Source organism: Carlito syrichta, unplaced genomic scaffold (genome assembly GCF_000164805.1).
Source record: "Carlito syrichta isolate Samal-C Ts95f unplaced genomic scaffold, Tarsius_syrichta-2.0.1 Scaffold308266, whole genome shotgun sequence".
Taxonomy (NCBI): Eukaryota; Metazoa; Chordata; class Mammalia; order Primates; family Tarsiidae; genus Carlito; species Carlito syrichta.
In genome coordinates, this window is record NW_007252362.1 from 416,346 (window position 1) to 443,037 (window position 26,692).

At 37.6% G+C, this 26,692-nt stretch overlaps 1 protein-coding gene across 1 annotated transcript in view; it reads right to left on the reverse strand.

Moving 5' to 3' along the window:
• MORC1 (MORC family CW-type zinc finger 1) overlaps positions 1-26,692 on the reverse strand; it is a gene marked incomplete at its 5' end in the record, with an annotated part of 83,767 nt that overhangs the window by 17,679 nt on the left and 39,396 nt on the right. The window contains 3 exons of the mRNA XM_008065393.1: positions 6,127-6,282; positions 10,057-10,123; positions 12,236-12,305. Of these exons, the coding sequence (XP_008063584.1) occupies positions 6,127-6,282; positions 10,057-10,123; positions 12,236-12,305 (293 nt within the window). The remainder of the gene's footprint in view (positions 1-6,126; positions 6,283-10,056; positions 10,124-12,235; positions 12,306-26,692) is intronic.

Sequence of the window (26,692 nt, forward strand, 5' to 3'; positions counted from 1 at the left end):
AATTATTTGCCTATTTAGTAAAAAGATGAATGGGAGGCGAATAGGGTGAAAAGGGGTTTCCACCGCATGAGATGAGAAGAAATCAGATAGCACCGAAAGAAAAGCTGCAACTGGAATCCCTGGGAAAGGGAACCTTGGTCAACCTTATGGCCGGCTTGTTCAGGCAGTAGGGGTGAGAGATGATTTATACAAACCAACCTGCTTCTCTCCAAATCCAGCGACCCCTCCCCCACCACTCAGAGTGTTGAAACCTCTTCTGAGTACTGGTCCTTTCCTTCATGAGTATAAATTCTTTGTGTTCAAGTTTAGAGCAAACCAGCAATTCCCTGAGAATGTACTCTTAGATGGACATTAGATGGTGGTGGCATTTGCTGGGGAGTGGGAGAAGATACAACAGCAGGTTGGGGAGAGAAAAGTGCCGGATTCATTCTAGATTACTCTCAATCCGTGGTGTCTGTATGTCAAGGTCTCCATCAAACATCACCTATAGTTGAATTATGTCTTACACACGTACTATTACATCTAAAAATCAATCCATAATAAATCACATTATAAGTTAAACACAATTTCATGTAAACCCGTGGTGAAATCACAGTAGCAGAAATTTTCCCAATCTCACTCATTCCACAGATACTCCTTAAGCCCCTACTAAAATAGCACCTTTGTTCTGTGGTACCCCACAGAGCCTGTTACTGTGTCCCCATGCTGGGAAACCAATACATTCTCACTGCACTGGTTCGGCCAGGAGGGAATCCAGACAAGAAAGCAGGGTACTCCTATACCATGTGACAAATGCTTAGTGGGTAATGACAAGAAAGCACCACAGGTACCGAAAGGAGAGGCCCTAACTCATATTTGGGGATCCCCAAAGGAAGAATAGGAGTTAGCCAAGTGGGGGGATGGTGGCATATGAAGAAAATATTCCAGGCCACCTGTATTAAACACCAGGGAATTCAGAATTCATTATTTGTCTTTGGTAAAATATCTGACTTTGGTTTTAAAACTTATTTTTGGCTGTTTAAAAATCTAAGCTAACACAAATCCATCTATCCCCATATAATGCGCTAGAAATGTACCAAGCACTGTTATATGTTTTATATCTATAATTTCATGAAATCTTTACAGAAACTCTTTGATTGAAGAGTTACTCCTATTGTCTTTGGTATCTGGCTTCCCTGTACCCTTCTTCTGTGTCTGTCTCCCTCCCAAACTCCCTGGTATTTAGCCTTTTACTCTCTTCTACACTGAGTTGCTGTTAAATAGCTTCTCCCTTGGAGACTCTGTTCCACAAAACTGACAAGAGAGGAAGACAAATTATCCAGCAACGTGCAGCCTCTAAATGCAAACACACAGACCTTTTTCTTTTCCTGCAAAATCAATTTAGAAAAACTATTAGATACTGTGAAAGAAACAAAAATTGTTAAGATACAGGCTGGACTCAGTGACTCACTCCTGTAATCCCAGCACTTTGGGAGGCTGAAGCAAGAAGACTCTTTGAGTACAGGAGTTTGAGACCAGCCTGGGCAACCTGGCGAGACCTCATGTCTACAATAAATAAAAACATTATCCAGGTATGGTGGCCTGCACCTGTAGTTCCAGATACTTGGAAGGTTGAGGCGGAAGAATCACCTGAGCCCAGCAGGTTGAGGCTGCGGTAGCCGCGATAGTGCCACTGCGATCCAGCCAAGGCAACAGTGAGACTCAGATTAAAAAAAAAAATTGTTAAGATATCAAAAATCATACATATAGGATGTGACTGTAGATCTTTAAGAACTCTTAAAAAATTCCTTCAGTTTTTGTCTTGGGTTCCTTTCTTCAGTGGTAATGTTCAGTGATGTCTTCTCTTGTTCTTGAAAGCACATCTTATCAAACCTCTCTCTACCCTCAAACTTCAGGTTTCCTTTAGACAGATATAGCGAACCTCTAATCCCCAAGGACATTTCAAGGAGGTGGGTCAGGAGACATAAAGTGTAAACCTACAGGAATAAACCAACATTCATTCCTAGTATTCTCCTGAATCAAGTAGATTGGGATATATCTTGGGGACTGGGATTCCTGACTCAAGTGCTGCCGTTTTAACTGGACTCTTGTTTCACTTAGGGACAGGAATAACCCTTTCTTCGAAGTAATTACTCAAAATTATTCCCAGACTTGATAATAAAATCAGGAATTTGTTTAACATGGCTTTTTTTTCTTAAGAATTCAAGAACTACATATCCAAAAGATCTCTTTCAGAGCTATTACTTGCATCCAGGACCTTGACTATGATGCTCATCTTAGTTGAATTTCTGAAGACTCCATTTCCACATCTGCAAATTTGAATTGGAAGTTTTTATAGGGTTCAACAAAATGAGCTAAAACACTCCATCAGCACTATCTTTATAGATGATGGCCAAGCTCTGAAAAGTTCTGGCCAAGGGCCATTTCCATTTTATCCCATAGTCATATTCCTTTGTCAGCAAAGTAATTTTTCACGAGGAAAAATCTCTGACTTGCTCTAGCACAACTCCACTCCTTCTAAACATGGCAGACACGGGCATCGATCCACTGATGTACCTGGTCCTCCAGCTGTTCTTTTTAACAATAACCTGAGTGATTAGCTTAGTTCTGGCTAAGGAGAAGAGCAAGCCTCCTAAGGAGATTGACTAACGTGCTCTTGCTCAACCCAGTGAAAAGCCAGGGTGACCTGGAAATGGTACAATCCCATTTTTTTTTTTTTTTTTTGAGTTGGAGTCTCACTCGGTTGCCCAGGCTGGAGTGCAGTGGCCGCTCCCGGCCACTGCAGCCTCGCCTGCTGGGCTCTGGCGATCCTTCCGCCTCAGCCTTCCGAGTAGCCAGAATTACAGGCATGCGCTACCACGCCCGGCTGATTTTTCTGATTTATTGTAGAGATGAGGTCTCGCTGCCCAGGCGGGTCTCGAACCCTCAGGCTCAGGCAATCCACTCACCTCGGCCTCCCAAAGGCGCGGGATTACAGACTGAGCACCGAGCCTGGCTCCAATCCCACTTTTTAAAGCCAGAAAGTTTCTGTCAGATCTCAATTGCCAGTGCATGTATTTTTCATGACCTTTTCTTTTGCAACTGGCAGGAACTTTAAAAAGTGACTTTCTTTTTAAAACGTATTTTTGGTAGTTTTAAAATCTAAGATTAGCACAAAGCATGTTTGTGCTTTTATAACAGTTGAAATAAATGAAGTCTGCCTTATCAAATGTACATACTATAATGACAGCCTAAAACAAGTCATCATACTTGAGACCAGACTGCCAGGATTCAAATCCCTGCTCTACCACTTAAGAGTTATATAATGCTAAGCAATTACTTAACGTCTATATACCTCACTTTTTCCATCTGCAAAATGGGGATAATAAAAGTATCTATTTATGGGATTATTGTAAGGTTTGAGTGAGCTAACATATGGAAAGCCCTTAGGACTATGCCTGGCACAAAGTAAGTGCCTAACAGATATCTATTATTAATTATATTATTGCTAGTATTTTTATTATTTAAAGTGACTTGAAATTTGATATTACTCCAATATTCAAGACCATCTGATAACATTTAATTGTTTGGATCCCATTTCAGCTTAGTTACTACTAATTAACATAACTCAGTTGTACCCTAATATTTGAAATTTTTAAAAATGTCTTATTTTATTTATTTTTTTAACTTTTAATTTCTTTATTTTAAAGATGTGGGGTACAATTCAGGGTCAGATACACAAATGTTCATTTTGCAGATACCCTTGTTAATGAGGTGTGCCCCCCCAAAATATTTTAATGTCTAGAAATAGTTGTTAGTAGTATTGCTAATCCCTGATTTTTATATTAATCCCTTTTAATTAAATTAAAAATATCCTTTAAATATATGTTAATATACATCAAACTGTTTGAAAAATCCCATCTTTATGAGGGGTTTAAATAAACAAATACACATAAATCAAGAAATAACAGGACAGGAAAATGCCAAACTGAATATGATCAGGTAAGAAAAAATGGACAATAAAAACTAAATTTTAAATTAATTGATTAGGCTAACATTAATTAAACAGAGGTGGCTGGACCCTACTTTGGGACTGTAGGAAGTGTGAAGGATGATGCCATGTCTAAGGAAACACTCTACACACTTAAAAGATCACTGTTTTTTATCAGTGACAAGCAACGTAAATATTGTGAGCAAGTCTCGGTTTAAAGAACGTTGTCCCTCTACTTTGTACACTGTTAGCCACAATCTTCATGCCTTGGGGAATTTAATATCGTTACTTCAAGAAATAACTTGCAGACCAGATAGAAAATAACAAATAATGCAGTACAAAACCAAAAACAATAACAACAAAAACACCTAACAAAGACAACAAGTACTCTGTTTTCATTGATGAAATGTGAGAAAATGCATGCAATGTTGCTAAAGGCAAGAGAAAAAACTGGTCAGATGAGCAGCTCATTTTATTTTCGTTAAAGCCTTGTGTTCTGCCCAACCTTTTTCCATGAAATGTTTTTTTATAAAACAATCACTTCAGAAGATGTAAGCTGGTACAGAACAGAGCTGATATATTAATATATTTGGCTTTTCAAGTGCTCAGTTGATGACAGTATAATGATTCTAAACAACAGAGAGTCTCCATGTTCATTAGGAAGATGGTTTCTGGGAAAGTTTAATTTTCTATCGATGCCTAATGAAAGAAGTGAATGTACTTTAGAGCCTTAGTACACTCAATCAGATTATCCCCTCTTTGATCACATGTAACTTATTAAAATTAAGAGAAGTGTTACATTCGGGTGAATAATAAAAATTAGCCAATCAAAAAAGAAGGAAAATGATAAATTTAAAAAAGAAAGTGTAAATGAAAAGAAATTTAAGTCATTATGCATCCAAACTCTGCCGTAATACACTCTCCAGGTCTCCTAATGTAGAGAGAGGAAAATCCATATACTGTATATGGTTTAGAGCATGGATTGGAAATTAGGGAGCTGGGCTTAAACCCAGCCATGTCCTTAGTTGTAGTATAATTGTCCATGAGACTTTAGATGTGTTACTTAGTTTCTCTGAGCTTTATCATCTTCATAATACCAACCTTGGAAGTTTGTGAGAATAAGGAATTAATTTATAAAAAAATATTTGGGTGACTGTCTGAAGTATAATAAAGGATTAAAAATGATAACTACTGGCCAGGTGCAGTGGCTCACGCTTGTAATCTCAGCACTTTGGGGCTGAAGAGGGAGGAGTGCTTGAGCCCCGAAGTTTGAGACCAACCTAAGCAACACTGCCATATCTTGTCCCTACAAGCACACGTCTGTAGTCTCAGTTACCCAGGACGCTGAAGCAGAAGGATCCCCTGAGCCAAGAAGGGCAACAGAGTGAGACCCCAATTCCAGCTAGGGCATGTCGTGTGTTCTCCTCAGCCCAGAGCCTCTCACTCTACACAGGCCTCCCAAAACCTAACAAAAGTCTGTGAACCCCAACAAAACCGATATAGTATGCTCATTTAGTGGTGCCAGTGGACCCAGCCCTCACCCTCCCATATGACACCTATTTTAGAGCACTCTTCTGTATTCATACTTCTTTGATTGATTGTAAAGTCCCCTCCTATCATCAGTCCCTGTTTGGAAAAACCCTAAATCTTAAACTTTACTCCCTCCCTGTTTCTACTCTTTAAGAACTGAGACCCAGACATCTACATTCCTCAAATAACCACGTACACAAATGTTAACATTCCACACTGGACAGAACAAGTAAAACTCACTTTCCCTGAGAAAGTTCAGCGTCTAAAACTAAAAAACAAAACAAAACAAAAAACAGATTTCAAAAGGCCACACAAATATCATGAGAGTTTTTGTGGGAATAAAAAAAAAGGTAACAAGGAAAATTCAGTAAGAATTCTTTATGACATTTAAGAGAGGACTAACATCCACCATACTGATGGAACACATGACAAGCAGTTAGTGGTTGTAGTTCTATTTCAAGAGATATTTAGCCCGTAGTATATCTAAATTAGCATAATTGAGATAAGTCATAGTCATTCTATTGAATTTATTAAATAATGTTACCAGTAGGGAAAAAAGCCTAGAAGTTGTCACTGCTTAGAAAGTTCAACAAAGCATGTGGAAATGTGTGAGTAAATATCTTTACCTTAAGTTAGATGTCAGTTTTCTCACTATTTCCTTGACAGATATGGTTGAAGAAGATGTTGTCAATGAAGAATCAACTTGACAATTGCCACTCACAGAAACCTTTCCTTTGTGTCCACAATTTAGATTTACATCTTCCAGAGGCACACTGGGCAAGCTGAGGATTATGATTTCAAATTAGGAATCACATCAGATGTTAATATAAAAGGGGATCCCCCCCCAAAACTGGAATTATCTTCTGGAGGGCAGATCCCTCATAGTATAGGCTTCCTCTATATTGAATAATAGTTTATGTCAAATGGAATGCACTAGGTAAGTGTTCTAGGAACCCACTGGCATCAGTGTACCAGCTGATGTTGCTGTGAGAGTCTGTGTTACAGAAGAAATGTCCCGAGTTGTGGCAAACAGGTAACTGGTTCTTCTACTATGACACCATAAAGACCCACACTGTGCTTAGAGTTCAGCAGTTGTTGACCCCAAACAGCAAGACACCTGTGCCCTATCCTCCCTATTCACCCAATTGTGTCCCAAGCGACTTTGTTTCCACAGATGAAAAAGGTTCTCAAAGGGAAATGTTTTGCCAATATAAAAGAGGTAAAACAAAAAACAACAGAAGCACTAAAAGACATCAAAATTGATGGGTTCAAAAACTGTTCTGAGCAGTGGAAAAAGCATCTCAATAGGTGTATTGCATCAAATGGAGAGTATTTGAAGGTGACTGAGATGTAAACATGTAATAATAAACACATAATTTTTTATAAATAAATTTCAGGTATTTTTGGATCCCTCCTTGTAACTTTAGAAACAATAATACAGTGAGCAAAATGTTAATGCGTAACAAATGAAAGCAAGAACATACATCTAATTAAGAATTGATGTTATCCAACCACAGAGGTGGCTTAAAAGTGCCACCTCTGTGGTTGGATAACATCAATTCTTAATTAGAAGAGTTTCTGTTTATTCCTGTCATACACTGTTTCAAGGTTTCTGTGTGGTAACAATGGAATAAAATTGGTAATAATTTATTCTTAACAACAGGAGTCATATACTCCTTGCCTCTTATTTGCTAAAAGAGACTTTTTAGCTTGTTATGTTTCTTGTAAGCTTCACAGTAACCACAAAACAAAAACTTATTTTTAAAAAACACACTTAAAATAAGAGGCAACATATTAAAGTCTACTACCAGAGAAAATCACTTAACCACAAATAAAAGAGACTTTTAAATTAAAGTTCTATTTAGTCTGAGAGAAAATGCACAGAAATAAAACAAAAAAGGAACAAAGTCCATTGAGAGAGAGATTGAGTCATAATCTGGAGGCAGAAGTGTTCAAATCTGCTGGAGGGGAGTGAGCAAGAAGCAGAGAGTGAAGTGAATAAGAGAGGTCAGCATTGGGACCATGGCCCTGGGAAGGGAGCTGCGGTTTCCTCTCCGCAAAGTGGGTACTACCGTGGGAGGGTTTCAGGTGGGAAGGTTTCTCTGCAAAGTGGACACTACCATGGGAGCCAGGTGACCCGGTTGCAGGAAAACAACTCACGGTAAGGTTGAATAACGTAGTGTTGTATTTTGATGGGACTAAAGCTTCCAGTACTGTAGGAACAAGCAAGTACACAAGGGCTGGGAGGCAGGACAATATGGGAGATGACCCTGGTGGGGAGGTGGGCAGGGGTCAAATCATGCAGTGTTTCGTTTGTCAAGTAAAAAAGGAGATTTTTGTAATCCTTTCATATTGACATCCAAAAATTAGGTTCACAGCTGTAAAGAGTTTTTTTTTTTTTGTTTTTTGTTTTTTTGCATGTTTGTACTGTGAGGACCTTTAAAATTGGATAATAGTTTCTATCAAATGGAAAGCACATCTACTGCCAGCAGTTCTTTGGCATTAATTACACTGAATAACTTCAGCTGATTTTTTTAAAGATTAAAAACATTATATAAACCAATGCTTAATTTTCTGTTAAAGAATACTTACACAGTGTCTGAATGCTCATTAGTCATAACCTTCTTTATGCTGAAATCTTATCAAGAAAGTCTTTTTTTTCTTTGAACCATTTTAGGGATCCTGGAAATTCAAGCTGGTACTGGGGTTGAAGGGAAAAGGCCCTACACCAGAACAGAAGATTTTTCTCCAAACTTTTGTTTCTTCAGTCTAATAAAAATGGGGCATACCTAATGGAGTTGTGTTGAGGATTAAATGGGATACACAAAAAATTTAGCTCAATGTTTGGTGTAAGTGCTCAGTAAATAGTATCTAATTATTATTATTATCATAATCATCTTTGTCATCACCATTAGTAAAGCATTTGATAAGGTTCTTTCATTAGGATTGTTTTAGTTGGATTGTAGTTCATATTATGCTTGCATAATATGTGATTTAAAAACAGCAATTAAAAAAACCTCATAATCTCATAAAGACTTAAAGGTATTATATGAAACAATGCATACACACAAATGTGTTTTAGGTTTTAGATGAATCTTAATTTTTAATAAATAATGATAGGTTAAAGCATTGGCCATGAGAAGGTCTAACAACAGCATGCAGGAAAAGTCACATAATTTAGTCAATCAACAAGTATTACTGAGTGCCAACTATGAGTCAAGTGCCATTCTCGATACAAGGAACACAGGTTTAAATAAGACAGTCCCTGCTCTCATGGAGTGAGTTAGCTTCCAGTGGAAAACAGATAAAATAAGTAAGCTAGAATTAAAAATGGCAAAAGAAATAGATGAGTAAATGAGATACCTTAAAATAGCAATAAGTGTTTTGAAAAAAATGAAACAGGATGATGAGAGTGTGTGGTTTGTCAGAAATGGGGTGGGCTATTTTAGATGGAGTCATCAGGAAAGACCCTCAGAGGCTTAGAGTTGTGAGGAAGACAAGACATGACCCCTGCCCTCAAGGAGCTTGCGTGCAATGGGAAGACAATCAAATCGACAATTCCACTTGACTGTGAATCACTGCTCACCACAGTGTGTGAGAACACAGTTGGTATTTAACAAGTTATTATTGAAGGTGAACAAACTATAATACAATCTGATCACTGCAATAGTAGCTCTATAAATATCTGAGTTTGCCTGGGAGAGTCAGGGAGACCCCAAAGAAGGGAACACTTGACCTGACTTGAGTGAAAGCGGAACTGAGACTGGTAGACGAGTTGCAGAGAGTAGACAGGTAAAGGAAGTCATACAGACAACCAAGAGAAGATGTGATAAAACAGAACTGTAAGTAATTCAGAACCTCTGGGAGGCAAAGTGAGAGCTACAAATAGAGGCAGGAGAGAGAAGGATTTGTGTCATCCAAGGAATTTATAACTTACCATTGAAGTGGTGGGGGATAAAAAGGCTTTGGAATAGAAGAATGAGGATTTGGATTCAGAGAGATGGTCTGAATGTCTTGGAAAATGGCTTAGATGGTTTGTAGTAGAGGATAAGAATTTGCGTCCTTAAAAACATTCCTTTAATTCTACTGTACATCCAAAATATTCAGCTGCTTTTATTTTTAAAGTGACAAAATTCTCATGTCAAGAAAATTAAAGCATGCAATGACTATAAATACATGTATGTATGACAATATGATAATGAACCATGGAGAAAACAAATCAGTTCACGATTCCTTAGTCATACCTTTTATGCACCTGACATTTTCAGTCCTTCAACTATACTGCAGTAATTTGAATTGGTAACTTGCTGTGGGTAGGAAGTTAAGCCTGCTCCATTCCATTATTCCTAAATCCTCACAAAAGAAATGAAACGGCTTAGGGAAAAGGTGTATTTCTATTCTTTTTTTTTTTTTGTCTCCGTTGTGATATTTGGTTCCATTCTTGATTGCCTTTGTTGCTGTTATTTTCCTTCTTCTTGTATTTAAACACTGATAAATACTTTTCAACAGTATAACTGCACTCTCACTTGAAATCTGTATAATTGTGGTGCACTCACCTTTTCCAATTAGGTAATGAAGAGCTTGTTTCCATCACAGGAGCATCACTGCATGGCTCCTGTTTTTCTTTGAAAGAACATAGACAAAACAATCACATTTGGATGATCACCAAACCAAAAGAAATGTGAGTAGTTCATTAACTACCAGGGTATAATTTGGATTTGCACTCCAATATCCACTTATAAAATTCCACCAATTGAAAGCAATTTAAAATACGTTCTTGAGGTAGTTCATAATGTTCTTTTATAAAGTATAGATAGCATATATAGTAATCCAAAAGGTTCTGTAGCTTCTTTTTTCAGGAATTTTTAAATTGATGTTTATATACTGGTGCAGGGATGACTATTAGACCGTTTAGACTCCCTACTCTGCTTAAATAACTATCTTCCCTCTAGACTCCCACTCTCTCCCATTTGGGGTTCAGGTTCAAAGACATTCTGACAGGTTCCAATTTTTTTTTAAAAAAGGGACTCCAGTAGGGAGCTGAACTTTAAAGCATGAGGCGACCTAGAATAAGCTAGTTGGTCTTCTCAGGGAAAAAGGGAACCTCAGAATTATAAGTTCAGAGAGTTTTGTTGATTTGTTTCCAGTCCACAGCAAAGTAGAAATCCTATGATGCACTGAGATTGGTTTTAAGAGTGTCTTGGGACAGTATAAACAACAAATCAATGTGTCCTTTGTCCATCTATCTCTAGAATTCTTTGTTATAACTGCTCAGGCATGTTGTTCCACCAAGTAAACTTTTGTCAACAGGTTTAGAGTTATTGAAGGTCACGTAGAACAGAACAGCAACAAGGTAAGTTTTAGATGGGGGGTAAATGGTCGAGGATCTGACTCTTTTAAGGGAAATATAAAAAAGAATGGACAGATAGGGCTTGTTCAAGCATGCTGTAGGTACCATTGGTATTACTCACTGACTTGTACGCAAAGTGAAAATTTGTAACCCAGCCACCAACTAATTCATAACTATTGTCATTTGAAAGTATTTCACAATTTGTTCCAGTCAAATCTAGGATGAGTGTTTGAAATTAAGTATTAGTTTTAAGATCAAATTGTGCTAGCAATTTTTCCAGTACAATTTGGAAACCCAACGGGACTGTACTTGAAATCACAGCAATAGTCTGAAAAGTCTATAAAATACTGGATTTAAAATGAAGAGACTCTTACAAAAGAAATCCTGATTGTGAAATTGTAAGTTATTGCAATTAAGATGAAAAATAAAAAGTGTGATTTTTAGGGACCTCAATAATGGGTTCAAACATAAAGTTGTCAGTGAATAACTGACTAGGTTACCCAAGCAACAAAGTGTGAAGGAAGGAAGAGCTTACCACCAAATGAGAATGCAGAATGATGGCATGGATCAACGCAACTAAAGATTGGGAATGATGAGACCACATGAGCCGAGACTTACTAAGGAGACTAAGAAGGACTTTAAACTCCTTTCAAAATATGACAATGGTGATGAAAATAATGGATAGGTTTCTTAGCAAATGATAAAATATATGAAAATAAAATAGAGAATTGTGTAATAGTAATATTATAATACATAGTAAAAGGAATAGAGTAACAACAATGAATGAACACTATGAAAATAAAATATTTTGAGTCCAGTTTGTTTCCAGTCTCTCTGCCCAGGAAATTATTATTGGATTGACTATTACAAGATGGCACTTAATGCTTTAAATAAGCTCAACTCTTTTACTTGAGACACATTACATCCCATGGCATGAAGGAACTAATAAATGCATTTGTTGAACTACACTTAGGGAATCTCAGAGGAACCATGAAAAGCAGGAAAGGGACTAAAAGACTGAAAATAGGGGATTGTCATCATTATAATTTTCAAAATGGATTCTGAAAATTATAGACCTATTATCAACTCTCAGCAAAATTCAAAATGGAACTCAAGGAAGAAAGTGGCATAAGATGAGAATTTCAGGCAGGGTGGCAATGCTGGGGGCACTATCCCCAGCCAGGAAGTATCTCTCTGCCCCAACAAAACACATGTGGTTGGCAGCTCCTTCTCTCTCCACTCCTCTTCTCTCCACTAATCCCAGTTTTTAGAATACAAATTGCCAACAAACTTCTGATCTGTATCTCAGGCTGTCAAATAAGCCATACTGAAAATGTTTCAAACATTATAGCTAATATAGAAACCGAATTCTTTTTTTTTTTTACCTTTGTCTATAAGAAGAATTTCCTTTCTTTCTTGTTTCAGTGAAACATCAGTGTCACTTTTATCTGAAACCTGAAAAACAAGCTCTTTATTTAAAACGTACAAAACCATAGGACATATCACAAGGTTGAGAAAAGACCCTGACGGACGGTGCCCACATTAGAAAAGAGATCATAATGTTCCCAGCAGTAAAGTGACACATACACGGAGAAAATGATACTGGCACGCATCTCAAGGATGACTACATTATCATTGTCATGTTTACTCCTATCATTTATTCAAAGAGATGTTTATATTTCTACTAATATTTATATAAATTTTTTAAAAAATTGATATCTTACATGAACATTTGTCTACAACAAATGAGTCAAGTATTTGATTCACCACAACAGCCATGGAGCCTCTATTGTTTTGAGAAGGATTATCACGCCCCTGTTGCTGCAAAGCAGATAAAAGTAGGAATACAACATCAGTGCAATTAAAATTTGGGGAAGTTTAGGGCGGGGCCTGGGGCCCAAAGCGTGATGGGTAAGAATATGGGGATGGAGAGCTGACCTGGACTGCTGGGGGATGGGATGTCTTGTCTACTGACAGAAACCCAGCGAAGCTGCCTGAAAGGGGTACGGAGCCTTAATGTGTTGAATGCAGGAGCAAGGGCAGCTGGAGTGAGCAGATGTGGGTCTGTGACTGGGTAGGTGAGAGGGTGGGGATGGATGGGTGGAGGAAAGCAGAGTATGCCTCTCCTAAGCCATGTCAGTCATCACTTTGGGAATACTGAAGGATCTATTTTACAAGGCTCAAACTTACATTTTGGGAATATACTTCTTTAAATGAGAGAGAAACAGAGACAGAGAAAGAGATATAAAGACAGGGACACAAAGAAAGAATGTGTACACTTATGCCCTTTGGCACACAAAGGCACACAAAATGCACCCTTTATGTACTTTGTAAATCTGTGAGAAGGTGGAGGAAAACACAGTTAAAAAAGAAAATGGAGAAGGCATGCATAAGGCAGAAGCTCCTTGATCTAGGACCCCTGAATACACGCTGAGATGCAACTGTTCCCCCATCTTTGTTACCTGCTGTAAGGCATGGAGCTGTCAAGTTTTTTGGAGCTTACTCCTTGTGCCTGTACCCTTTGCCTTTCCCACCCCCTCCCACCTGCTAAACAAACGTTGCATAGAGAGGATGTCTACCTTCCAAGGAAACAAAGGAGTGTTTTTTACATAGCATTCTGGAAACTGCTCTGTCAGTAAGCAGGTTAAATGGGCACACATATAGCTTGGCAACGAAATAATTGTGTAGCTGTCCATCACTGCCATTTTCTATTTTATCCAAATCAAGAGAAAGAAAAACCTAGTGGAATAAAGCTGCTTCTAAGCTACTTTTGTTTATTTCAAAATATTTTCATATTTATACAGTAAATAAGTACATACTCCAGGAAGTAATCAAAGTGCATATTTTTACGATTCATTTTGTAAAAACCTTGAAAGTAACTTTAAAATGTATGCTTTATTTCTGATGCAATATAAAATTTAAAGTTTTCTTCTGATATGCTGATATCTAAAGAAAATCTACATGATATTAAGTGTCTCCATCTTTGAACTAAATATTGTTTTGAACAGTATATACGCAGCATAGACTATTTTCAACAACAGTTAATAGCAACCACAGAAAAGCTTGTAAGAGAAACTATTTAATGCCTTTAAATTTAGCCATTTTGTTATAATCCATGATGATTATACTCAAGAAGTGTTCGTTTTCTTTGGTAACTTTTCCTTATAAAGAAATCAGACAAGATGAAAGTATCCAAAGTTAACAAAAATGACAGAACTCCCAGAAGCTAATTTTTGTTGATGGTGTTCTTAACACAGCCTCAGGAAATTAATTATTTTTGTATTCTATTGTTTACAGTTCTCTGCTATGAGCTCTGCCTTGTTAGGACTATTTCCATCAGGGCTAGACATGCTTCTTCATCCCAAAAATGTTCCTTGTACAAAGTTTTACCGTCTCTATTACAGGAGAGATTCCTCTTTTTTTCTTTCCTGTATTTTCTTTATTTTTTAGATAGAAAGCATTGAAATGTTTAAAAGATTTTTAGATAAACAATTCACAGCCTACAGTATTTCCTCTTAAATAACACAGTATAAATATCTGATTTTATAGGATGCTTCTTCCTTATATTACAAAATAGTTGTAGCTTTGAGTGCTCAGTTTTTTCAAGACAAGAAGACATGCAGTTGTCTTTTCAATGACATTACTTGTATATTTTGATCTTACTTAACAAAGTTCTTTCACATACATTAATTCACTTCATTACAGAAATGTTCTTCAATCACTGAGACTTAACTGTGTCTCGTACTCTGCAGTTTGAAGATATCTCTTTCCTACGATTTTTACCTAAATCATGAAACAGATAACACCTCCCACACAGTAAATGAGATTATAGCTAAGTCTTAACATGGGGTTTAAGACACCTTAATTAAAATTATGTTAACAATGAGCAGGGTGGAATTTGTCAGTTCTCCAAGGGATTCAATGAATCAGCATAATACCACATGCTTAGATTTGTAAAGTATCTACTTAAGAAGATAAATAAATCATAAGTTAGAGAGTTGAAAAAAAGAATACACTACAGGCAGCTGTGTAACACCTAGATAATTTAGCTGTTGTCAAAGAAGCTTACGATTGGGATGATATCACTTTATCTGGTCTCCTTTCTTCTATTCCTCTACCCCTCCTTCAAGCCTACCTCAAGCACTTATTGTTATCAAGGATCCATGAAGGCTATCAGACTAGTAAATGCCTTTCTGCCAAAAGAAGTTGTTTGCATTAGTTCTAGGCCCCTCCCCTTCACTCATTAATTTATCCAATAACATCAAGTTCCTAGTGTGGGTCAGACATCACCGTGGTGAACAGTTCAAAGTCCTCCCTTTAGTTAGCTTATTTTCTGGTGAGGCAGAAAGAGACAGTAAATTTTTTAAAAAAGATAAATATGTAATATAATATCAAATCATGGAAGTTCTGTGAAGAAAAATAATATAGGTGAAAGAGAGAGTAACGTAAATTCCTGCATAATCTGACCTGCCTCTCTCTTCTCACCTCACATCCTCCTTTTCTCCTCTCTGGCCACCTTTCCACAAATAAGCCAAGCACACTCCTCGCAGGTCTTTGGCTTGTTGTCTGCTACAGAAGGGCTTGTTCTCCCTGCTTTTTTCTAGTCTTTTCTCACGCATCCCCTCAGTGGAACCATCCTCGGCCCCTCTACTTAAAAGTGCAACTCATTCATGTCTTTTGCCCACTTTTTAAAGGTGCTGTTTTTTTCCTTGCAGTGTGTTTGAGTTCTTTGTAGATCCTAGATGTTAGGCCTTTGTCAGATGTATAGTTGGCAAATATTTTTTGCCATTCTGTGGGCTGCCTCCCTGCTCTCTTAATGGTTTCTTTGGCTTTGCAGAAGTTTGTTAGTTTGATGAGGTCCCACTTGTCTATCTTATTTCTTAAGGTATTGGACTTTAGAGTTCTGAATAGGAGTTGGTTGCCAGTTCCAATTTCCATAAGTGTGTCTCCTGCGTTTTCTAAGATTCTTATAGTTTGAGTTTTTACATTTAGGTCTTTGCCCAGTAATTCCCCTATTGGAATATACCCAGAGGAACTAAAATCATTCTACAAAAAAGATACCTGCACACGTATGTTTGTTGCAGCTCTATTCACAATAGCAAGAACATGGAACCAACCATGCTGCCCACTGAAACTGGACTGGATAATGAAAATGTGGTACATATATACAATGGAATATTATGCAGCCAAAAAGAAGGACAAATATATGGACTTCACAGCAACTTGGATGGATTTGGAGTTGATCATACTCAGTGATCTATCACAGAAACAAAGAACAGAGTACCATATGTTCTCACTCATAAGTGGACCTTGAACAATTATAATAAGAAAGTGTTTGGCAGTAATGGGAAACTGTTAGGGGAGAGGGGGTGGGATTGGCAGTTGAGGAAAACTGCTAGGGGAAGGAGGGGCATACCTCATCAAGAAGGGTACCTGCATAATCAATGTTTGTATATCTAACCCTGAATTGTACCCTACATCTTTATAATAAAAAAAAAGTAAAACTCATGTTTACCTTATGCAACAAAGATACTTCCTATCCCCTTTCCTTGCTTTGTTTTCCCCCTTAGCACTTACTATCATCTATTACACACCATATTTTACTTATTCATCTTGTCTGTTGTCTGATCCCCAAGTAGACTGGAAGCTCTAAAAGGAAAGGGAGGATTGTCTGTTTTTATCCCCCTGCTGGACCTCCTGTGTCTAGGACAGTAACTGACACTCAGTATACTCACAGAACAAAATAAAGCACAAAAATCAAGTCATGAAGATATATGTGTGTTGCTGATAGTGGTGATGCAGGTGGTGTGAGCAGAGTCCAGGTGGTAGGAATGACAAAGGAAGAGACTTAGGCCAGTGTTACCCTCTCTCACCTGTGGTATTTTTCTTGACAAAACTTGTGTGACCTGATATTATATTACACATGTATCTTTTTATTCATTTAATATATCTTAGGGTATTGGAGACCAATGAAAATCAAGGTGAAGATCATGGTAAAGTGGACTGAAAGAAGGAATGAGCAGTGGGAGTTGAGTTCTCAAAAGACATCAAGTCAGGTCATCTGGGGCTTTGGGAGCCACAGCAAGGACATTGAACTTTGTTCTAAGTATGAGCAGAAGTCATTAGAGGGCTTTAAAGAGGATGTGTAATCTGACTTATATTTTAGGAATACTCAGATTTTTAGGCCCTGAGGCCAAGGAAAGCAGTGAGGTGATTTATAGGGCTCCTGCTGTGGCCCTGGTGAGAGATGTTGGTAAGCTGGCCCAGGTGGCAGCTATGGAGATGGCAGACTGGGATGGATGATTAAAGGTTGATTAATCGAGACTGGTTGATGGGTTGAGTGAAGGGTGAGAAAGGAGAGAAATTCAGGATGACTCTCAGGTTTTGGTCTGAGTAACTGTGAGTGGTGGTGTCATTTATTAAGTTAGGGAAGCATCAAGATGTCTTGGAATTCTTTCCTCTTTTGATTTCTATAGCCTTCTTTCTGGGTAATTTATTCCTTTTCTGTCTACTCTCAATTTTTCAACAAATCTATTAAAATTTTAGAAGCTAAGCTATCTTACTTTATGCAAGCAATGGCTTCATCAGCATCATCCATCCTAACTTTCACCTTTGTTCCAGTTATTTCTGACTGACCTCATGACACATCCAAGTATCTCGCTGATTTAGTCAGATTTAGTCAGATTTCCCTGGTCAGCTCTGCTCTTTCTATTTACAACACCATCTTTGTTCCAGGTTGCCATCTCAGAACTTCCTTTATTATTTAGTTTTCCATAATTCTTACCAAGGTGTGCTATTTTTTCCTCCAAATTTAAGTTTTCTGTCTTCTTATACCATTTTTCAGGCAGCAACATCCTACTTGTTTTTGTTGGTCTTTAACTTCTTCTCTTTCCAGTCTAGGCTGATTAATTTTTTAAAGTAAAATCTCCATAATTAGATATTCCTTCTCAAAACCTTCCCATAGGTCCTGCCTGCTTACTATTGCAATTACAACCTCTTCATGTGGCTTTCAAAGCTCTTCTCAATGTGATTCTAATTTGTCTAGACATAATTTCAGTATTTCTTAATAAACATCCTGTTATAATCAAAATGTTCTCTTCAGATTTTCCATTTGTGCCATATATACTCTTGCTTCTACACCTTAGCCCATGCAGTTTCCACTAGAAATGACTTCTCTTCTCTCTTCCTTTCTTGAATTTTTTTTTTTGTCTTGTTTTGTTTTGGTTTTGAGTTGGAGTCTCCAGTGCACTGATCACAGTTCACTGGAGCCTTGACCTCCTGGGCTCAGGCCATCATTGTGCCTCAGCCTCCTGAGTAGCTGGGACTATAGGTGCATGCCACCATGCCTGGGTAATTTTTAAATTTGTTTGTAAACATGAGGTCTTGCTATGTTGCCTAGGCTGATCCTATACTCCTGAGCTCACGCAATCCTCCCACCTTGGCCTCCCAGAGTGCTGGGATTACAGGCACGAGCCACCACCCCTGGCATCTTGAAAGTTTTATCTATCATTTTTTAAGACAAGTAGTCCCACTCTTTCCAAAATATCTTCTTGTTGTTGCTGTTATTGTTATTCCAGTACATACTGATTTTTTTCCTTCCTCTGAATAACTATTAGCAGTTAGTTGAATAAAGTTTACTATTATTACTATTATCAATAGCCAAGTATCTTATCTATGTGACCCAGATAGAAGTGGGACCCTGTAGTAGCCTTGATTCTTACCATGATACTTCAAACCAAAACTCAAAACTTGGCTCTATCTTCCTAAAACAAATTCAAATCTACAAAGCATTAAAACGTTTACACAATTTACATGCAGAGAAAAATACAAATTTTAAATGATCGGTAAATACCTATGTTTTAACTTCTTCAACTGCTGGCTGCCTGATCTCTCTCTGTATACCTTCCCAGTTCTTCAGCTCCAAGTTTTTCTGCTGCTGGAATTTCCCCACCCCTTCCATTCTCCACACACGGTCACTCTTTAGTTCTTTTTCTTCCATAAAGCAAATTTACTTTCTCAATTTTCATTCTCTTGACTCACCCAATAAAGGTTGAGTTTGCCTTCTCTAGCATTACAGAAGGTGGCTTTTTGAAAAATACTTTTTACAATGTAAATATTTCATTCTATTGCAAATAAATCATTCCATTCATTCTAATATCAACTCTGAGAGTAGGTGATATTATTCTTCCCATTCCCAGGATCAAAAGTTGATATAACTGACAAACAGCATGTAGGTCTGAATTCGAAACTGGGTCAGGCTGTCATGAGCGCAGACCCTGTCTCCTTTCCACCACAGAACACTACTTCAAGGTTTTGTCTTCCAATATCCCTGTTCCTTCAGGGCAAGGATCATATCTTTTTTGTGTATGTGCATGTCCCTCAATATCTCTAACATAGTATTGTCTGATAACTGTCTTGGTTAGTTGGCTTATGATTGCTTGTAGTTCACACACTGGCACTTGAATATTTAGATTCATTATGATCACCCAGGAGGTTTTCCTTTAGGTCCGAGGCTATCACACATTGTTTTTGTGTCTGTCTGTAAATCTGTTGGTGAGTTGATGAATAATGCCAAGGGGAGTGAGTAAAGATTATTTTCCTCCAAAGCCTTGGGGCAACTCTGCTTTGCATCTTGTAAAGGGGATACTCATAAAATTTTTTATATTGGTAACAACAATCACAGCATTATACAGGTTCATAAAGATGCAATGGTAGCATCATCAACCAAGAAAGTTAAGTGATAAATGACCTGCTTTCGAAATAAAGGCAACTTCTATAATCTGAAATAATGTTACTGCAATATTAATGCAATCTTCTATTTTAAAAAACTTGATTAGGAGTCAGAAAAAATAATAAACATTTAGGGTAAAGGCAGCTAACTTAGAAACTAGCTATGCATATTATTTGCTTTTCTTCTTTTTTTGCCTGTTTTTGGGTTACTTAGTCACCTTTTCGATCTCATTTCATGACTCAATGTCATGTGGTACTGATGCCCAAATGGGGTACTTGTTGGTTTTGTTTGGGAAAAAAAAAAACAACAAACCCAGATGTCGGCAACTCATCAGATCTTCCAGACATTCTTTAGTTTTTATAGTATCCCATGGAGACCCTGTCACTAACCCTAGAGATTCAAAGCATATTGTTGTCTTTGAGCTGGAATCAGCCTCTTTTGAAAGATGTCCCAGAGAGCTAACAGGGTACAACTGATAAAAAACTTAGTTCAGTTCCAAGACAGGGAGATGGTTGTACCAACTTATTGCTTTATTCACACATATATCTTGACCCCAGAAAGTGCCACACTTTGCACTAGGCACCAAAACATTTTTCATAATAAGTACCAGAGGCTTCATTGCCAAACTCTTGAAATACTTCTGTCAGTGGTGAATTAGTCATAAAGTTTTTAAAAATGTTTACAGATTGGAAAAATGAAGCAAATTCATCTGTGAGTCTGTTTTTGGGGCCAGCTGCAAGCCAAAAAAAAAAAAAAAAAAAAAAATGACTTTAATAACCACAGAGGGCAAAAAGACCACTTAATCCAATCAAAAGTTTGTACGGTACCTGGTTATTAAACAGGTAGGTTTAATCAAACCTTAATATAACCATACCATAGCTATTATCTCATGTCATAGCAACCTGGGTTTATGCCTCTGATATTCACAATCGTACCTGAAAAGCTATTATTATAATATATGAAAAAAACAACAAATACCAGTATTTAAGAAAAAGGTAAATGTTGCTTCACATTAGAATTAGAAAATTTGCATGATGTTAGTTTGGAGTTTATGTTCTGCCAAGTGAATAAAAACATGAACGTGTATTTTATTATTTTTAAAAATAAAGTTAGTACTTTTATCGCTTTGACTGGAGTCTCAGCAAATTATTCCTACTCAACTTCTCTAATTGCTGGCACTGGTAATTTTATCTCCCTGGTGTTCCTGAACTTTGCAGCTTTCTTCAAATTGATCATTTGCTCTCCTGACCATCTGTTATGGTCTGGCAACCTAATTTTCCCAGTTGCCTTTCAGAAAAGATCCCCCAGAATGTTTAGTCTCCATATTAGTTTCTTATTTCTCATCTGGTGACATAACTTTAATGGATTGCTTACTTGTTTGACAAGATGTAGGGTAATTTAGTCCTATTGTTTCATTTCTATTTTTGCTTCTAATAGTATAGTAACATTTGATCAGATCACATCACTTTTGGGGGGCACAGATAACACTAGATCGATTCCCAGTTCTGGGGTATATGGAGTTTTCCTGAAGTAAAGATGAACACCTATTTATTACATAGCAGTGAACTAGAGTTTTTAAATGAACTTAAGCCCTTAATTACAGCAGTACCACAGGGCACTGCTCCAATAAAAGCAGAACTATGGCAACATCTAGTCAGACATCGATACTCCTGACAAAGGTTGACATACCTATAAGAGGCACAATAAAAGAATTTCTACTTTCTTCCCATCTGGGATTAACTGGAATAAATTTGAGCTTTACACATGTATTTGGAAGCTTGCGGCAGAAAATAGTTGAGAATATCCCGTATTCATTAAAAGAGAGAGCAGGACATGTGTTTTGAGCACGGAAGCCAGGAAAGCTGAAAGCTTATCTGGAGGCCAAGGGTAAAGCATCACTAGTTCATGGGAGGGGTCAGTGGTAAAGTTATGACCACAACCATATTACTAGAGGATAATCTTGGACACGCTTTTTTTTTGGATAAGCCAGGAATTAGTGGAGATTCTGAGATGATCCTGATGACTACTATGGGATCCTAGGCCGACTAGAAAGAGAAACGCTGGGTCTTAAGAACTACATTGTATAGGTCAGATTTAGGGACTAGAAGGTGAGAAACAGACTAAAGGGAAGTTAGCTTAATCTGGGCAAAGAGTGAATGGTCGAATGGTCTTTTAAAATTGATTCTTGATTCTTGGCTGGAGACATCCATTTATAAAACTTTGGAAAAAAAATAATAAGATAAAATAAAACTTTGGAAACCTGTCTAAGCCAAAATGCTTATTGTTAGCCAATGCAGCATACATGTTAGTCAATTTGAATATGACATTCTCACACCTGAGTAAAGCATATTCGTACACTTCAACTGACTTGAGTGAAATGGGCTGTTTGAATGGACAAAGGGGACGGTTATGAAGGTGGAAGCCAAAGGGAGACACCATCATGAGGTATGATTAAGAAAACAGGAACTGAAGTCAGACATCCGGGGTTCTAGGTGCTCACTTTCTGGCAGTGCGACCTTTAGCAAGTTTTCTTTTCCCCATCTGTAAAATAGGGATGAAAAGAGTACTTGGCTCTCAGTTTATTAAAAGGTGAGAAGAGATGATGAAACATGGGAAGAACAGTACCTGAATTTCATCAGGACCAGATAGAAAGAGGAAAGTCTAACTCTGCCAGACCACACATGCATCCACACACAGTAGTATTTCGGAACAATTTAGTTTTATACGGTCAGAGATAATAAATCTGGATCACATTAGTAATCCTGAGATGTAAAGAGAACTGTAGTTGTGCTAATAAGACTGAAAAATAATAAAAGAAGTTTGCTGTAGTGCAGATGGAGACCCACACCAAATGTCTTCACGGGTCCAATTGGGAGGCAATCTGGGGCATTTTGAAGAGGATTAAGTTTTGTTTTGTTTTGTTTTTTTTAACAAAAGCTCCTCATTATTCTCATGACAGTTTTTTAATCCCCAGAAAATGCTTGGAGCTTTAACTGAATTCCAGCTGAAAATGCCCAAGGCTTCAAATGATGTCCAAGGTATTACCAAGAACACTCTCATTGCATGGGTCTTTGAAACAGCCTACAGTGGCTAAAAGATCAAACATAAATTAATATCAAAAAGGAAAAAGTCACATAAGTGACACTAACACAGTACATGACCAAAAGCAACTGGAGATGAGCAAATGAAGCCCATCACCACACGAATGATTTGGAAGCATGTTAAATGTGACGCATGGTATAGAAGAAAGTGACAAGACATTAAAAATGACCAGAAAAAAATGATTGCCCTACTAGGAAAAAGAGGAAACAGAAAAATGCATTTTTTAATAGCTTCAGTTGACCACAGGCTTAGAGTAAAAGCAATTAGAAGAGCATTGAATTAAGAATGGGGTTCTTTGTAGATTCTGGATATTAGTCCTTTGTCAGAAGCTTAGTTCGTGAATGTCTTCTCCCATTTTGTTGGCTACCTTTTACTCTGTAGATTATTTCTTTTGCTGTGCAGAAGCTTTTTGGCTTAATTAAGTCCCACTTATTATTATTTTTTGTTTTCTTTTAGTTGCATCTGTTTTGGGGGTTTTAGCCATACATTCTTTGTCTAGGCTGATGTCCATAAGAGATTTTCCTATAACAAAGACACCTGCGTCCACATGTTTGTCCCAGCCCAATTCACAATCGCAAAGCTGTGGAATCAACCTAAATGCCCATCAACCAATCAGTGGATAATGAAAATGTGGTGTATATATATACACCACATTTTTTATGGCTACCTAGTATATATACCATGAAATACTACATAGCCATAAAAAAGAATGAAATTGTGTTCTCTGCAGCAACAATGGACGGAGCTGGAGATCATCATCCTAAGTAAACTGACTCCGAAACAGAAAACCAAACACTGCATGTTCTCACTCATATGTGGGAGCTAAACGGTCACAAGGATGGAAATAATAGACATTGGGGACACTAGTAAGGGGGGGGTAGGGAGGGGAGCTAGGTTTCAGAAACTACCTACGGGGCACACTGTTCACTGTCTGAGGAATGGGCCAGCCACCTGTGACCCAATCCTCACCACTACACAATATGTCCATGTAATGAATATATGTGGAACCCTTGAATCTAAAATTTACAAATGCTTTAAAATAATAAAAATTTTAAAACAATAAATAAAATGTCAATTCACTTAAAAAAAAAAAAAAGAATGGAAGTGGGGTAGGGAGGGCAAAAGTTAAGGGAAAAAAAAAGCTGCTGTAACAGTGAGCCACAGCAGTGAGGTGATTCTGGAGAATGAATGACCATATGGCGGAAATAATCAGCAATGGTAAGATTAAATATGAATGTGAAAAGTAACAAATACTATTATCATTTCATTTAAAATCGCACAATTGTTACTACAAGAACCAGAATGAGGTGTTGCCCAAAACATAGCCGGGGGAAGTGCCCTACTATGAAAAAATAATAGTTCCAAAGGGCAGACTCATAGGCATTATTAACATAGCAAAAGAAGAAAATGTGTCAATTAGAATGAAGTTGATTTTTAGACAGCATGAAAAAAATAGTTACAGACCCACAGGCAGGTACGGGGCAAAAGTCTCCCAAGTCAGTATCCTTCTAGTATTATTGTTGTATTGGTAACATCATCCCTGTCACCCCTTTTGAGGAGGTGTACACAGCTGGCTGTCTTAGCTGGCAGCTTTTAAATATTCAGATACCCAGCTCACCAGCAGCTGTTAGATTTTAATTGGCCAGCCCATGTAAATTGGCATAAAGGGACAGAATGCATAGCTTAAGTCAACATGTGCCTTCCAGTTGAATTGAGGCTGTATTTATCTTTCAAATTGACATTATGGCATTATACAACAGTCTCATGAATTTGGATAATGTGAAATCATTCCTGTGAGATGAACTTTCTTGGTGTGCTGAGTATATACTACGTCTCTGAGTCTTTTATACCTAAAAATAAGGTCCTAGGTCCCACAACCAGTAAATTCACCAAAATAATAAATACCACCTTCAAGGATCATGGGAAGGTGTCCTGTGTGGTAGTTAATAGTTCCTCCTTAAATGACAACATTCTGCACTACTTTGGCACTGAGTGCCTTCCTTCTTGAGATTTAGCACACACAGGGTCAGAATGAAAGCATGCATGTATACATGAGCACGCACAGACACACACAGACACATGCTATAATTAGAAGATAACTGGGAGGAGCACAGGGATGAAGAAGAATCTTTTTTAAATTTGAGTTTAAGAAAGTACAGACAGCAAAGCATTCAGGTTATTTCCTCCTTGAATTATTGCAACTACAGTCAAACAGAAATTAATGTGTGTCCCTGAATAATACATATTTACCCAAGTTAATTAGACACCAAGAGTTTGAAAACAGACATCCTGCTAGGATCACAGAGACACAAATAAATCATAGCACACACATGAGTAACATAAGAACTTGAGAAAGATACATTAAAAGATAATATTTTTAATACAAATGTCACATTTAATTCATGAAAAAGCACTTGCTCAAAGCTCTGTGCAAAGCTTAGAGAGGTGACAAAGTAATGGCTACATAAAAAACAAAGACTGAAATTTCAGCAAAGCACATGGTGGAGAGTAAGATTCGCAGGGAAGGATTTGTAACACTTTGCTCCGAAGAAGTAAAGAGACATGGCATTATTATTTGTTTTACCTTTATTGATTTTTTAAAAATTTATTTTAAAGATGTAGGGTACAATTCAGGGTTGGGTACCTAAGTAGTTACTGTCTAGGTAAAGTTTGGGCCTCGGCCCCCACTTCACCTAGTTTGAGATCAGGTACCCTTATTGCTGTTATGTGAGCTCTCCTCCCTCCGCTGGCAGTGCTCCACTACTGCCGATGCTATCTTACAGTATTATGATAATGTCCAGGGTCCACTTATGAATGAGTACATGTAGTACCAGATCTTTGGTTCTGTGGTAGATCATTAAGTATAACAGACTCTAAATCCACCCAAATTGCTGTGAAAGTCCATGATTTTGTCCTTCTTTATGACTACATGATAGTCCATCATGTATATGTACCACATTTTCTTTATCCAGTTCTCTTTCAATGGCAGCACGGTCAGTTCCATGTTTTTGCTGTTGTGAATAATGCTGCAATAAACATGTGTGTGCAGGTATGCTTTTTTCTACAGTGATTTGAGTTCTTCCAGGTATATTCCCAGAAGGGGGATTGTTGGGTCGTATGGAAGCTTGATTTCTACATCTTTTAGAAATTGCCACGTTTTTTCCACAGAGGTTGTACTAGTTTACACTCCCACCAACAATGTAGAAGCGTTCCCTTTTCCCCGCATCCTCTCCAGTACCTGTTGGTTTCTGAGTTATTGCTGATGGCCATTCTGGCTGGATTAGGTGGTATTTCAGTGTGGTTTTGATTTGCATTTCTTTGATGATTAGTGAGGCTGAGCATTTTTTCATGTATCTGTTGGCTGCTCATATGTCTTCTTCTGAGAAGTGTCTACTCATATCTTTTGTCCACTTTTTAATAGGGATTTTCCCCCCTTTCAGCACATTTGAGTTCCTTGTAGAACCGGGATGTTAGGCCTTTGCCAAATATACCGTTGGCAAATCTTTTTTCCTATTCTGTGGGCTGTCTCCCCGCTCTCTTGATGGTTTCTTTTGCTTTGCAGAAGCTTTTCAGTTTGATGAGATCTCACTTGTCTATCTTATCTTTTATGGCATTCACTTTTGGAGAATTGATCAAGAACTGGTTGCCTACTCCAACATGCCTAAGAGTTTCCTACATCTTCTACTAGGATTCTTCTAGTTTGAGGTTTTACATTTAGGTCTTTGATCCATTTAGAGTTGATTTTTGTGTATGGTGATAAGTAAGAGTCCTGTTTCGATCTTCTGAGAGTAGTTGGGTCAAAATTTATATTTTGATAAAAGAAAATACCAAATAGACTTTTTCCTGACATTAAATTCTAATGTCTAAATGCAGTTTTAGTATTTTTAAAATTATAACACAGTGGATGCTATATAACATAATGGACAATGTGGCTTCACAGATGAAGTGTTTCTCATATAGTCAAGTACTTGAATCAATTCTTCCTAAATGTCAAGGGCTTCTGACAGTT